Source organism: Benincasa hispida, chromosome 9 (genome assembly GCF_027475165.1).
Source record: "Benincasa hispida cultivar pf3 chromosome 9, pf3_genome.v1.1, whole genome shotgun sequence".
NCBI lineage: Eukaryota > Viridiplantae > Streptophyta > Magnoliopsida > Cucurbitales > Cucurbitaceae > Benincasa > Benincasa hispida.
The window spans coordinates 84,346,177-84,361,043 of record NC_143486.1 but is presented as its reverse complement, the minus strand read 5'-3'; the positions used below and the strand labels follow the sequence as shown (position 1 = coordinate 84,361,043).

The following is a 14,867-nucleotide window of genomic DNA, read 5'->3' as shown; positions in this document are numbered from 1 at the left end:
ACTAGTTTTTATCTAGTCCTTAGGTTTCGGGCCTAGTTTCTATCTAGTCATAGGTTTAAAAAATATTATACATTTGGTTTTAAAGTTTTGAGTTTGGTCTCGATTTAGTACATAAGTTTCAAAATGTTACAATTTTACCCTTAACATTTGAGTTTTGCTTCAATTTGGTCTCTATGTTTCGAGATTTACACTTTTAACCTCGACTATTCACTAAATACTCATTTTCTATTTTTAGTGTTAATTTATGTTAATAAATTAAAAATTATCAAAAGAATTATAATTAATTAAGTTCAACTATTTTTTTTTATCACTTTTAAAATTAAATTTAAAAGTTCACTCCAGGACTATTTTTAATTAATTAATAGAAATTGATGTCAATAATTGAAGTGAGTATTTAATGAAAAAATGAAGTTAAAAATGTAAAATATTGTAATGTAGGAACTAAATTGAAACAAAACTCAAATTTCGATGGTGAAATTAGAAGATTTTGAAATTTAAGGATTAAATTGAAACAAAAATCAAAATTTAAGAACAAAATGTATAATATTTTAAAGCATAAGAACCAAATAGAAATTAGACAAAAAAAAAGAATAATAAATTTAAGATTTGTGGTAAAAATTAAAATGAGATATTTTAAAGAAGAAGGGACCAAAATGATAGTTTTAATCCAAAGCCGACCCGACCCGAGTAGTTGAGGGGTGGGAGTGGGAGAAGAATAAGGAGGAAAAAGCGGTGAGGGAAATGAGAAATTAGGGTCCGGGTTTACGGAAAAACCCGAAACAGTAATGGAAGCTGTCACTTTTACGTCTAAGGGCCCCACATATCCAAGAGCTAATTTAAATTAAAATAGAAATTTTGTAAAAGGAAAAAAGAAAAAAAGAAAAAGGAAAAGAAAAAAGAGTGAGAGTGGAAGGCCCACGCCGAAGCTGACAAGGAAGTGGAACAAAGAAGGGAAACCTGAACAACCACCACATAGCAAACCCCACTCCCTTTCTTTCTCTTTTTATCTATTTTTTTTCCCTTCCCTTCATTCTCTCCCCCAATATTTATACGCTCCTTTACTCTCTCCGCCACCCTCTTTCTCTTTCTCTTTCTCTTTCTCTTCTCTTTCTCTCCTTTGATTCCCCTTTCTTCTTCTTCTTCTTCCCCCATTTCCCTTTTTTCTCTCCGCCGATCATGCTCTACGACGACCAATGGCTTACCGCTGCCATGGCCGACGACACCCTCGTCGCTGAGTTATTGTTTAGGTTGAAGCAGTCGCAGGCTGTCTTGCCTTCTAAATCTCCTCTTCCTGTGACGGTCCCCTTTACATGGGGGATTAGACAACCGAGGTCCAGGATGTCCACGGCCACGGCCACGTCCACGGCGGCGGCGGCAGCGTCTGCTATGGCTACGGTGGCGGTCAGATGTGGCGATGTTGTCTTGCACAGGAATAATAAGGATGTTGATTCCACTAGATGCAGTCCTACCACTCCGCTTTCATGGAGTGGTGGAGCTTCTCCTTCTGCTACGCTTGATGGTTTTGAGGACTCGAGCCGTCCTGCTACTCTCTCTCAGGCTGCTTCCAGATTTAAGGTTCTTGACTCTTTCTCGATTCTCTTCCCATTCTCTATTGTGATTTATGCCGTCTGTTTTGGATTTTTGTACTTTCGTCTCTTTTCTCGGCTCTGCGTGATTTGCCTTCCCGATCTTTCTGATTTTTGTCTTTTTTTTTTTAAAAAAAATTTTTTTTACGAGTTCTCTCAAATCTTAACGCCGGCGTTCTTAATTATGTTGTTTTCTCGGCGGTGGTGTCGGCTGCGGATTTTAGGCGGCCGGCGGCGGCGTGGATTCTCAAATGAAACATTCTTATCTCGGAGAAGCTTTGTATATTGTATCGTCACCGTTTTTCTCGTTTGTTTTTCCAAGAATCTGATTCCGTATTGTGAAATCTCTCCTGATTTCCTCTTCCTTATTTTTTTCATCAGTTAACCGAAACGAAGTTCCTCTCTCAGAACTCACACACCTGCAAATCTCTCAATTCCATAACCGCTCTGTACTTCACCAAACAGTTTCCAATTCTCTCCATCAATGGTGGACAATCCTCACAAATCACCGTCGAGAAACCGCTCTTTAATACCATAAATCCACAAATACACTACTAGATTCTCCAAAAATTTCCACGTTTCAGGTCAGAGAATGGACGCTGGTTGAAAATACTTAGCGTTTTCTTCTCGCCTCTTTTCAGCTCCGTTTTTTCGACTCCAAATCCCTTATATCTTCAAATTGACCAAAACGCCCTTCACATCCCTCGCTAGATTCCAAACCTTTCAAAATCATACATCGAGTCGCTGTTTCGTCACGCACGAGATTTTATAAACTCTCTTCCATCGCCGACGGTCGGTCTACCCAGGGACCATAGCAAACGCCTCGAAACTTCTTCCCTACAGCCATTGTCCTTTCTTTTTCCCCTCCTTTTGACCTTACTACCACTCGACGCGGAAAAGATTCATCACCAACCGCGAGGGTATTTTGGTCACATCAACACATTCTGAGCCGGTCTGCTCGAACCAGCGGTCAGATTCGACCGCCGACGACGCTACCAAGTGAGAGGTCCCATATTGGATCAGGTAAGAGAAGAAACGCTCGCAAGAGAAGATAGGTCTGCGTTAGGTTTGATGCAGACTTGTTATCTGGGGAGGGAGTAATTATCAGGTGTGGCGATGGTACACGGTTGGTTCCTGTGTTCGCTTTTTTGAAATATTTTTAATTAGAAAATGGAAACTACCCTATTTGTTTATGATTAATGGATAGAAGTAGAATAACAGAAATATTCGATAACGAATTTGAATTTGGATCGTGAAAATGGTTGGGGGAAGACATATAAATATATTTATAAATAGAATTGTTTTTATAAGTTGTTGAGCTGAGAAGAGGAAAAGGAAGATCCACGTGACCAAGTCACGCGAGGTGGGAAAGCAAGACATGAGACGGGTTCGGGTATGGTCGCAATCTTAAAGTGACCACGTGGAATTCATGATGTGGCGTGTGATTCTGGTAAATGTGAATTTGGGTCCTAATTTGTTTCCAAAAATAAACATCCCAAACAATACCTATCTTTAAAAAAAAATTCTAATTCTATCGTGGTATAGAAAATTTTTCATACTACATACCTAAATATATATGCTTCTTGTTTTCTGAAAGAATACATAAATATATATGTATCTAGTATTCCCCTTTCTTTCTCAGTAGGAGGAGAGGGAAGAGAGAAATAGATCTGTTTCAAACTTTGTGCTATTTTTACTTCTTTTTTTTTTCTTGTACCAATGCCGATTCATTATTGTTAATATGTTTGTAATTTTGATTCTTATTATTGGGTTTGATAATTGGAGTTGATTTGAGCATTTTGTTAATTGTTTTGTGATAATGGTCCTCATCAATATATTTGGAGTTGATTTTAAAGTTTGTGTTAGTTGTTTTGTAATATTGATCTTTTGTGATAATGATCCTTATCAATATGTTTGGAGTTGTTTTGTAATATTGATCTTTTGTGATAATGATCCTTATCAATATGTTTGGAGTTGTTTTGTAATATTGATCTTTTGTGATAATGATCCTTATCAATATGTTTGGAGTTGTTTTGTAATATCGATTCTTGTTACTGGGTTTGGACTTGATTTAAACCTTATGCTAATTGTTTGGTGATATTGGTTCCTAGTGATACACTTTGTGTCAGTTGTTTTATAAATATTGATTCTTATTTTAATAGGTTTGGGGTTTGTTTTCCAGGGTGCTGCTGGAAATGAGTCGGTGGCTGGTAATACTACAAAGAGGCTAAGACGAAAGAAGGTAATTTCTTTTGGGAAAAATCAATTCTGTATGGCCGTATAATCCAAGCATTTGTTTATTATTGACTTTAATTGAGTTGTTGGCTTGCTTTGCTCTTGATGGATGAATGGTTCAACAACCAACTGTATATCTAAGACAGTAACGAAGTTTTTTTTTTTTTTTGCGTTTATTTGATGACGTATTCTCTTTGTTTGTTTTCCAGACATTTGCTGAACTTAAGGAAGAGGAAAGCATGCTTTTGAAGGAGAAACTTCATCTAAAAATGGTATGGATCTTCTTTTGTTATCCTCTTTGACTTTCTTTCTTCCTTTTTTTTTTTTTTTTTTTTTTAATATCATACTTCATATGTATGTATAATTCTTTCATTCTAGAATTTGTTCTGGGATAAAGAACTTTAAATTTATAATTTCTTTTATATATTTTTGTATTCTAAACTTTTTTTTATATATATATTTTGTTCAATATAAGACAAATTAGGGGCTGTTGCCTTTTCTTTCTTGTTTGCACCATCCTTTGTCTTTGAGAACCTAACTTACTTTTTGAACAGGAACTGGCCACTCTACGGGCAAACTTCGAAGAACAAAGAGCCAAGAATGAGAGTCTGAAGAAAATGAAGGTAATTCTGCCTTTTTTTTTTTTTTTTTTTTTATCTTCGATATGTCTGCTTTCATATTCCATGAACATCTGAGCTATTGTCTTGTTGCCTTTGTAAAGTTATAAAAAGATAGACAGAAAAAGGGTTTCAAAGATGTTGACGTTTCACACCCAATATTCTCTTCCTTGATTACTAGGCTTCTAAGAACAAAAAATCCTACTTTATGCAGGTGGATTTCAACTTGAAATACACAGAGAAATTCAGTACAAACTCCAACATGATGCCAGAAGAATCTACATCCACACTAACCCATCAAAGGGAAAGCTCAAATATTGAAAAATTTTCTCCTACATTGCCATTCACAGCATCAGGATCAGGTTCTTTCGAGGCTCAATCACAGAAGAACTGCAAATCAACCGAAGAAGATTGTGGCTTTCTCTTACCAGATTTAAATATGACACCCTCAGAAGATTGACTAAGGTGAAAATACATTAATTCTCTCTCTTTCGCTCTCTAATATGACATAGTGGAAGGATTCTGTGAAATTAAAGCTGGCAGGCACAGATAAGTAAAGTCATGAGCCCCAATGGCTTTACAATTTGTTGATGGCAAAAAAGTTTGCTATCTTGTAGAAGACCCAACCAGACTGTTATATTAGCATTTGTTAATTCCTGTTTTCTACAATTTTTTTTCTTTGTGAAGGCTGTAATTCTGTGGGTTAAACAAATTGTTGAATCCCTCTAGAATGGTGTAGGGTTTGATTCATTCGTTGTAGCGTTTATTATAGGTACATAGTCACGGAATTTGTTTTTTTTTATGACTTTGTTATAAAAATTATTTTTTTTGGCCATTTCTACTTTACTGCGCCTTCCTTCTTTTAGTGCTTTCTTACTCATTATGTATGTTCACACAAAAGTGCCTTAATGCAAAGCATTATAGCACAATTGATTAGAATAAGTGTTGAATCACAGATGGTTCTAACAATGAAAAACCCACATGAGAGAACGTGTATTACATGTTTTAATATAGAGGCACTATATGTTGAAGAGAATATTGATTTGTTTGGTCTCTACTTTAAATTTTGATTCATTTTGATCCTTTTAAAATGTCGATTTCAGTTTTTGTATTTTTGAAAGGGATCATTTTGATCTTTATTTCTAAAATCAACATAAATTTCAGGGAAGACTCTTGCAAATTTTTTGGCTACACTTTTAAGAAATTTAATTTGACTATTTTATATTGGTACATTCTAAAATTATCACTTAACTTGATATATTCTTAACAGCTAGCATCTCAAATTCAGTTTCTTACATTAAGTCAATTCATGAAAGATAAGGTTGAAGTTAATATAAATAAAACGGCAACGTCTTTCAAAACTGGGAAATGGACTTTTCCAATTGACTGTCCTTTGTTTTCATTTTGACTATACATGAAATTATCTTATGTAGAAATTAAGACGTTTGGCACTTCCATTTTTTACTGAAAACATGAAACATCTTGTGTAGAAGAAATGAAGACTTGGTCTCCACCAGTTTTTGAGATTCATCTCAACTTCTCTTCGACGAGCTCGATGCAACGATATAATACGAGCTCAACTGGGTTTAAGGCACACTCCATGTCCACCATTATTTGATCATAGTCGGTCTTGTTCTCCGACTTTATCCCCGTCACTAGCGTTCGGAGAGGTAGAAGCCATTCGTTATAGGATTTCTGCAAATTGCTCTTCAACAAAACTCCAGTATAGTTTGTATTTCCTGTTCCATGAATTTTGATCATGATTCACAATCATCAATAGTAGTTAAACATTAAGAATCCATATGTTCAAGCAGTTTCAGTTTGGCCAGCCTTTCTATGCCGTAGGAAAGGACAAATTCTAAATTATCTACTAGAAGGCATATGCAAAATGATGCTAATACCAGAAGGCACTAATATTTAACATTCAACAGTGATATACCTGTTGACTCTGTTATCAGCACATACCGGTGTAGATTGAGGGCTGAAAGAACCTGTACCACATGAAAAGTTTTTAACCGAATAATATAGAACCAAGATGAAGAAAAGCCAAACTCTTCATTTGTAATTTCTAGCCCAGAACTCAAATGCTTCACACCCTTCAGCAAGCTCCCTTTTCATAACAGACAGAGAGGATGTAAAGCACATATGTATTCTCCATGTATTATTTTGCATTTTAAAAGACCTTCCTGTAATTATACGTAATCACTAAGCATGGACATCACTATCCATTAAAGCTTAAATTTAAGAGTTGCATCAGTGATAGAGGTGTCCAATATGCATGATTGTATGTACTTGAAGATGGGAAGAATTGATGAACAAGGGTGAAACTAGTAAAAATGAAAACAAATCACAGGAATATATGGCTTTAGAAAGTGAAATGGGGGCAGGTAGAGCGAAAATAGTACGAAAGGGCAAGAAAGTTTTGTTATATAGTTGTTTACCGCATCACTCTGCTCTGGAAGGACTGGAGGACCCCCTTTTGGAGGCCTCAAAACCTGCTCCACCAATTCTAGGATACTTGCAGTCCAAAATGATGGTTCTGGATGTGCTTCGGTATCAATTTGCTGAATTTCAGTTGCTCTTTTCCGGCAAAGCTCTGTATGCATTTCTCCTTTGACAAGATCTAAAAGAAGTGCAACCTATTTTGAAGTTTTAACCATAAGGTCAGAGATGTTGCTAGAACCTGCGCTCATTAACATTTAACTGAAAAGGGAGGCTTGATTAGGTTTACCATAGAGGGAGAGTCACTATTCACAATTAGAGCTCTTAACATGTCGAACCTTTGAGAATATGGAATATCAGCAAGTAACTGGTTATGGTAGTTAGACTCAATCAGTTGATATCCTCATAGAAAAATTGCACCGTATTGAACTTAGCTTTGAGAGACAACAGACATAACTTAAGAAACTCACCTTTTTAAATAAATCAAACCCATTCCTCCTAAGTATTGTATCTGGTGCATACATGATAATTATCTGCACAGCCTGAAACGCAACTTGACCAACAAAGAAGAGTTTAGACAATCTTCACCCGACTCTATACATAATAATAAAAAGTAAAGAAGTTGAGTGCTCCATATGAGATCTGAAGAACATGAAATACTACCTGCAAAGCAGCAAATAGACTAGGCATATACGATATGTAGTCACTTTGTTTGTCATCTAAACTTTCAGACCCATTAATCCAAAGCAAGAAGTCAATAGCGTGTTTCTTTAGTTTCCAAGACAGAGCGGCAAAAGAGAGTATGTGCCTGAACATGCCTATAGCTTGCCATCTTTCAGTTTGTTTGGTTGTCAGTTTATCTTTAAGAGCACTCATTTTTTCTTCTGCAGCTTGAGCAACCTCTTCAGAAATAAATCCCCAAAGAACTGCACGAATAAAACAATAGAAAAAAAGATGGGAAACAAAAAAGAAGGCAACGGCATAGAACCTTTCATTTAAGTGTGCAAGGAGTTCTTTGAAATTAATGAACACAAACCTGAAAGACATGCACCGTGCTTGATGTAGGAAAAACAAGCCATATAATCATCTTCATCCTCTAGGTACAAAAAATGAACAAGGAATGATCAATGGATTAGAAAAAAAAATACAACCTTGCTAGAAAAAGTAGCTCGGTTTACCTCCAATAACGTTGTTAGAAATTTTGTCAATATCAGATCCATTGATAAGACCAGCATATGAAAACCCACAGAATGGAAGAAAGCATGACAAATTTGAGACGAAAGGAAGACAGCTTGAAACTTCATGGTTCATGCCGACTGAAAAGAGAGCCTGCATTACAATCATGCACTTGACATTTGAGACACAAACCAGTGGCACCAACAACTCTGAGCACAAGGAGAGAGAAGGTGGGGAAGAGAACCCAGACATGACTTCATGAACGAACTCTGCAAAATTTCATTTGAATGGACAAATACCATGATTTGCAACACATAGAGACCAAGCAGAGATTGGAGCTTCTCCTGTACTTTGCCATCCTGTATCATATATTAGAAAATCCTCGGGAGTCGGGAATAGTTGAAACATCAGGCAAATCATTGAAAGAAAGAACCATATCACATCAAAACAGCACATACCAGCAACTTTTCACATACTGACTGGATGGAACTGGCAATGTCCATCGCTCTGCCATATAAAGTGTCACACTTCACATCCCCTTCACTTGTTTCAAAATCCACTGCTTTAAGTGCATTGAGGACAACAGGAACAACTACTTTTATTTGCTCAAAATGACGCCTCTGAATTGAACAAATCACTGGAAACCAATTTGTCTTAGTGCTACTTAAAAATATATTAAAAAATTTCAAGAGAAAGATAAATATATCTTAAACTAAAGGCTTCATGAGCAAACCCTATGGACAAATAATGCCTCACTTTAATACTACACAAAAAGTGTGGAAGGGTGAAGGATGACATTTATTTTCAGTAATACATCATGTAGCTGAATTCAAGGATCATAGTGCCAGCGTCCTCCCACAGAAGATGATGACCATCAAACGTGGGGTCAGGTCCCCAATTTTCAATACTTACTCTAGGAGGTGTAATAATGGAATCGGACAAGGGATCACTAGTTAGTGGGACGTAGGAATGTTGTTAGTACATTTGTTGGTCTGTTAGTAGTATTATAAGCTGTCTGTGTTGTGGCTTTTCTTTTTCAAACTCGTATTTTGAATAGAACAGTAGTTCTAGGGTTGGGAGAGATTGCCAGTGCTTTCAAAATTGTTGGTTGTTATTGCGTTTGGGTTATATTTCTCATAATCGTTCTCATTTTTGGCAATTAAATGGATTGTGAGGAAGTAGGCTTACAGCTAGCAATCCAACCACCCTGCCCACAAAGATACTTACTATGTAGTTATTACCTTTTGAGAGCCCACTTAAAAAAGGGGCAACGCAATTGGTTGCTTTGGTCGTCTGCAAATCCAATGCCTGAAGCAATTGCAATAATTTTTTGTGAAGAACTAGAATATGCAATTAAACCACCATGTTAATCAAAAACGAGTTTAACTTATCTCCTCAAAAGAAGCATATTAGAGATCTAAAAGCTGCAACTTAGAGTCATTGCATGGAGTTATTAGGAATAAAATGTGCAGCTCATTTATGAAGCACATTGCTTCATATGCTTTCACTTGAATGCCTTGTATTAGAGGTAAATAATTTACTGTTTTTCATCAACCTGCTAACTTGAGCAAGGTTTAGAATCAAGAGTGGAAGTTCTTTTCTATTTTATTTTAATTATTTTCTGTGAGTCTGTGATTGTCTTGGCCCATTTGCGTTCATCTTGACTAATCTCATAGAACAATAACTCAACTCTACTACAAGTGTGGAAGATATAATAGTAATCTAATTATATAGATCATTTTTAAAAATCAAGTTAACCATTTTGGAATAAGAAAACCATACAGTTACAGACATCAACCAGTGAGCTAAAAGCTGAATGCCTAATCATTTGGTAATAGCTAAGAAACTGCCCAGTTACCACTATGAGGAATGTCAAACTGAAGTACCTCACAAAGAACTGACAGCATATCCCGTGGACTACACATAGTAACGAACCTATCAATAATTCTATCAACAATCTCCAGACATCCACCTACTCTTATAAACTTGGAAACTGCCTTTGGAAGATCAAATGAAAGAGCGTCAATAGTACCCTGCAACATTTGTGGGAAGGGGTGTCAGCTTGGAAAACAACTAGAGGGCAGCAAAAATCATAACTTAAAATGCCGGATATATCAAGATGAACTTATACACACACACGCACACAGAACCTGTTCTAATAAAGGAGAAAATATAAATTGATAAATCTCATTGAGAACTTCAAAGGCATCGCTCTCTGTATTTCCACTGTCCAATTCTGTTTCAGCAGCCTCGGAAATAGAATCAAGGTAATTCACCAGCTCAGATACCAGACCTTCATATTGATGGGTGTCTCCGTTTTCAATCGACTTGACAATAGACAAACAGATTGTTAAAATCCAGCCATTGTCAAAGTTACTAAACACAAAACAATAGTAGTCATGGGTTCGTTCACCATGTTTCATTTGATGGGGAAAAAAATGATTGCAGATAATCTTTGCCCCTGAATACACTACTATTAGAAAACATTCACATCATCCTTATCTGTAGAAGTATCATCACATTAAACAAAAGAACTTGCAGCCAGGTAAGCCGACTGCCGAAAATTTTATTTTCTTTGAGGTTCATTGCATAAAATCTTCAAAGTGACAGTTTTACAAGGATACAGTTTCAATACCTAACCGAAAAACTAAGGTCCCTGTTCTCGCTTAGTTAAATGGAGTAGCCAAAAACCAGCAAATCGGGGGGATGAAATTTGAGCAGAGATTTTCAAAGTGGTACTTCTAGGTCTTACCTTGGAGCAAGCTGCGAGTATTTCACGGAGCCGAAGCACTGAAGGACGATCATCGGACGGCACGGTGAGTTGAAGTTTAGACAAATAGTGATCATCGGCCTTCTCCATTGAAATAGCTTTCCACCGCTGTCACCTTGAGATCACTGTACACAGAGTTCTGATAACAATACCGGTTATTCTCTGTCGCCTACCGGCGGTTCTAAGTTTCGGTCAGCCGTGTCTCTTCTCCGGGGCAGGGGTGTTTCGGTCGCCTCGACGGGCCAAGAGGTAATAATCTTTTCCGAACGGATCTTCCCGGTTCGAATTTATATGGACGCTCCGGATTTGCAAATTCTCTTCTAATTTGAATCCTAATTACATTTCAAAGACTACATTAAAAAAAATGCAATAAAAAAAAAATGCTCTATGGCAATTTGATTCTTGGTAACGATGTATCGACGGTTTTATTCGGAGTTGTGGCCTAAAGTGTCGGTTGATTAAATTAATTATTAATGATGCAAGATTAATTTATACATTAGCCGAAAAAAGCTAACGTTATTATATATAATCTTGAACAATATATAGTTGACATAAGAGGTGGATCATGTTCAAGTTCAAGAAATAACCTAAAGGTCTATAGTATATGGTTAATGTTTTTATTCAAATCGTTCATGTGGAGATATGTGAGTAGACTATCTTATACAATTTGTATAAGATTGGACCACTAAACATTTAATCTCTCATTGTAAATCTATTAATTGGTGAGGTTAATATTTCATAGGATAGTCATGTGCGACTGGATCTTAATCCTAAGTGATTTATGAACTCCTGTGAGGTTAGTCATTTGATTTGTACGAGTGAGAGTGACTTAAAATGCCGACTCAATAAGCCTATCATTTTGGGACTTGACTAAAGGAGAAGTTGGGAAATAACTTCACGAGATAGAATTCACTATTTCTTGCTTGAGTGCTAATTTTGGATTTTGAACGTGAGGCCTCACCCTCTCACTAGCCCCAGAGGGACTTGGTTTATGGTTAATCACAAACAAACGGTTGAATTAGTGGTACTTAAACGGATGTTTAACCCAACTGTAATTATGAACAACTCGTGAATGATCGATTTGCTTATATTGATTATATGCATGGACCCAACTTGTCCTACAGTGCATAAGAGTTCAACTATGTGTCTATATTGACCTGTCTTGTAGTTAATGAATAAAAGTTAATTTAATTAAAGAGTTTAATTAGTCTTAGATCATTTGAGCTTATAATCTGTAGGTCGAAGAGGTCCTTTGCTAGCTCACCACAGACTAATAAGGATCAACTACGTTGAAAGAAAATTTGGAATTTTCAAATCTATGAGGGAAAATATTTATTGTATTTGAAACAATTAATTACACGATTTATTTTAAAGTTTATTTGAATGAAATTCAAGTTATAACTTTATGATATGAAGAATTAATTTATTTGAATATAATTTAAATGATTAATTATTTGGATGAGATCCATATAATTAAGTTATTTAATTTAAAGAAAATTTGAATTAAATAATTGAAGGAAAAATAGATATTATTTTGAATTTGATTAAAATAATTAATTATTTAATTTGGATGAGATTCAAATTAAAATCTACTAGAGATAAATATTTAAATATGACTTAGATATTTTAAACCATTTAATATGAGATATTATTTGGGTAGATATTTATTAATATTTGATATTATTAAATATTTAATTTAAAATCTATACAAAAAGATTATCTCAATAGGATTAAGAGAAACTCCATAGAGTTCTATAAATAGGGCCTTTGGTGTTGGGAATGTCCTAAAACTCATAGTTCGTATGTACTGGAAACATATTCTATTTATCGATAAAAGTATTATTGAGTTATTCATTCAATAAAATTTTGTTGATATTTCATTTTATTATAAAAATCCAATAAACAAAATACATGGCTATAATATGAATACTGTAACTTTATGTGGAGATATAAAAGTGGATCAAGTTTTAGTATATAGCCAAAATGGTCTATAAGTATATGGATGATATTGGATATCTCGTCTTGGTGACACTACTGTATGCGGCCCACTTTATATACTAATACAAATGATGTGATCCTATAATCATTCATGTGCAGACATGCAAGTGTGAGTATTCTATGCAAAAGATGTTTGCATAAGATTGGACCACGTAATAGTCACTTTTATTTATAATGTTCGTTTACTGTTAAAAACGACTATTTTAAATTCGATGATGTAGGGTAACTCAATCTTAATCCTGAGCTAACTATGAACCTTTGTTCATTCGAGATTATCATTTGATCTGCATATGTGAGAGTAGTTCAACAACACAACTCATAAGCCTCCTATTTTGGGGATAGGACCAGATATATAGCTGGAGACATAGTATTGCAAGATGGAACTCACTCCTACCCGATTTAGGGTTAGGTTCCCTTGAGTACTGTTTTCTGGTTTTGAACAATGGGCCCCACCCTCTCATGGTGGAGAGGGATATGGTTTATTAGTTGGACTATAAATAAATTGTTCAAATAGAAGATTAGTGGGAGTTTAATGAGCAAGATGTATTTATAGAGGTAAAACGATAATTTTGACCTAGTTGTAAATACAAATAACCTGTGAAGGATCGACTTACCGATTATGGTTAAAGTGGACAGAAATATATTTACAATGAGAAGAGTGCAACTATCGAGCTATAGTGGTGTGCCTCAATAGTTAATGAATATTAATTAATTCGGTCTAAAGAGTTCAACCAATTAATCTCAAATCGTTGGAGTTCATGATCTGTAGGTCCATAATGTTCGTCTATTAGCTCGTAAAATTATATTTTGGATAAGTGAATTGAGCGATTTTAAAACGTTCAAAATCAAAATTAGGGTTTTGAATTTGAAGTGTTCAAATTCAATCTGGGGTTTGATTTATTGTATTTGATACAATTAAAATGTTTAATTTTGTCGAAATTGAACAAAATTGGAGAAATTAGAATATTTAAATATTGATTTAAATATTAAATTAACATGAACAGGATTCGTATTTAAATTAGGTGTTTAATTAATTTAATATTTGATATTAAATTAATATTTAATTGTTTAATTAAATTTATTTAATTATTTATTTAAATAAAACATTTTCAAATTTTTGAAATTCAAAATTCAGTTTTGAATTTAATTAAATTTAAATTTGTGAAAATTAAATTTAATTTTGAAAAAGATCTCTTTTAAAAAAAAGGGAAGTTACCTAGTCCACTAAATCAGCTCCTTGAGATGTTAATGAGATGAAGATTGGAGTGCCTACATGATAATTCTTCATAAATATGTTGAATTTCAGCATTGAAAGGAGGGTGCATGGTGAATTTTTGAAATTCTGTTGCTTCTCTCCAAAACTCTTATCTTTCCCTACCAAATTGATCTCAATTCAGTGTTTCCACCACACAATCCAAGTTGTAGAATAGTAGAGAAAATCCTCTTGGTGGTCTATTGTGCATTTGGAGGCCAAATTCGTGGAGAAGTGCTGGAATTGTTGTGATCAACAAAGGTATTGTTCGTCTTGAAACTCTCTTTTCTGAAAATAGTTTTCATATATGTTTTTAAACTCAAATTAAGTGTAAATAGAACGCTTATTAACTATGATTTCTTCCGCTGCATACTTATGTACTCCATCATTTGGGTGCCCTCATAGAACACACATTCTATCAGAATAATCTCTACGATTACCCTAAAAGCTCCCCTCTAATATTTCTCCCAATTTTCTTAGAAAAGTTTAAGAAAATTTTCTTCTCATTCTCTTTATTCTTTTAAGAAGCGGTTTCCATAAATCAGATGTTTACCAGAGTCATAGCAAAAGAATATCTCATAGAATTGGAAGAATTCAAGAAGGAGACAACCAATTTCAAGTAGAGATTTTATAGCAATTTTGGGTCGGCAAAGATATGTTGCTTGACTTTTTTTTCTTATCCACTTGTTTTTTAATTGTTTCTCGAAATCAAAGAAAACGATCACACGCTTCCGTCGGGATACAAATTCCCTTCAAGTTTATGCTATTTTGATAGTATAAACACTATACCT

At 34.9% G+C, this 14,867-nt stretch overlaps 2 protein-coding genes across 2 annotated transcripts; one reads left to right on the top strand and one right to left on the bottom strand.

Moving 5' to 3' along the window:
• The first annotated feature begins 1,038 nt into the window (after positions 1 to 1,038).
• On the top strand, positions 1,039 to 6,694 carry LOC120085676 (uncharacterized). The gene is made up of 6 exons (XM_039041810.2): positions 1,039 to 1,575; positions 3,769 to 3,828; positions 4,031 to 4,093; positions 4,376 to 4,444; positions 4,653 to 4,903; positions 5,929 to 6,694. The coding sequence occupies exons 1-5, from the start codon at positions 1,177 to 1,179 to the stop codon at positions 4,896 to 4,898; spliced, it is 837 nt and encodes a 278-aa protein (XP_038897738.1). The 5' UTR covers positions 1,039 to 1,176; the 3' UTR covers positions 4,899 to 4,903; positions 5,929 to 6,694.
• On the bottom strand, positions 5,749 to 11,286 carry ALF4 (aberrant root formation protein). The gene is made up of 14 exons (XM_039041808.2): positions 10,809 to 11,286; positions 10,207 to 10,383; positions 9,943 to 10,089; positions 9,298 to 9,364; positions 8,515 to 8,693; positions 8,356 to 8,415; positions 8,059 to 8,209; positions 7,917 to 7,976; positions 7,544 to 7,806; positions 7,351 to 7,422; positions 7,170 to 7,247; positions 6,880 to 7,077; positions 6,378 to 6,429; positions 5,749 to 6,177 (listed from the first exon to the last, which is right to left on the bottom strand). Exons 1-14 carry the CDS (start codon positions 10,914 to 10,916, stop codon positions 5,966 to 5,968), a joined length of 1,824 nt encoding a protein of 607 aa, XP_038897736.1. The 5' UTR covers positions 10,917 to 11,286; the 3' UTR covers positions 5,749 to 5,965.
• Between the last annotated feature and the right edge of the window lie 3,581 nt (positions 11,287 to 14,867).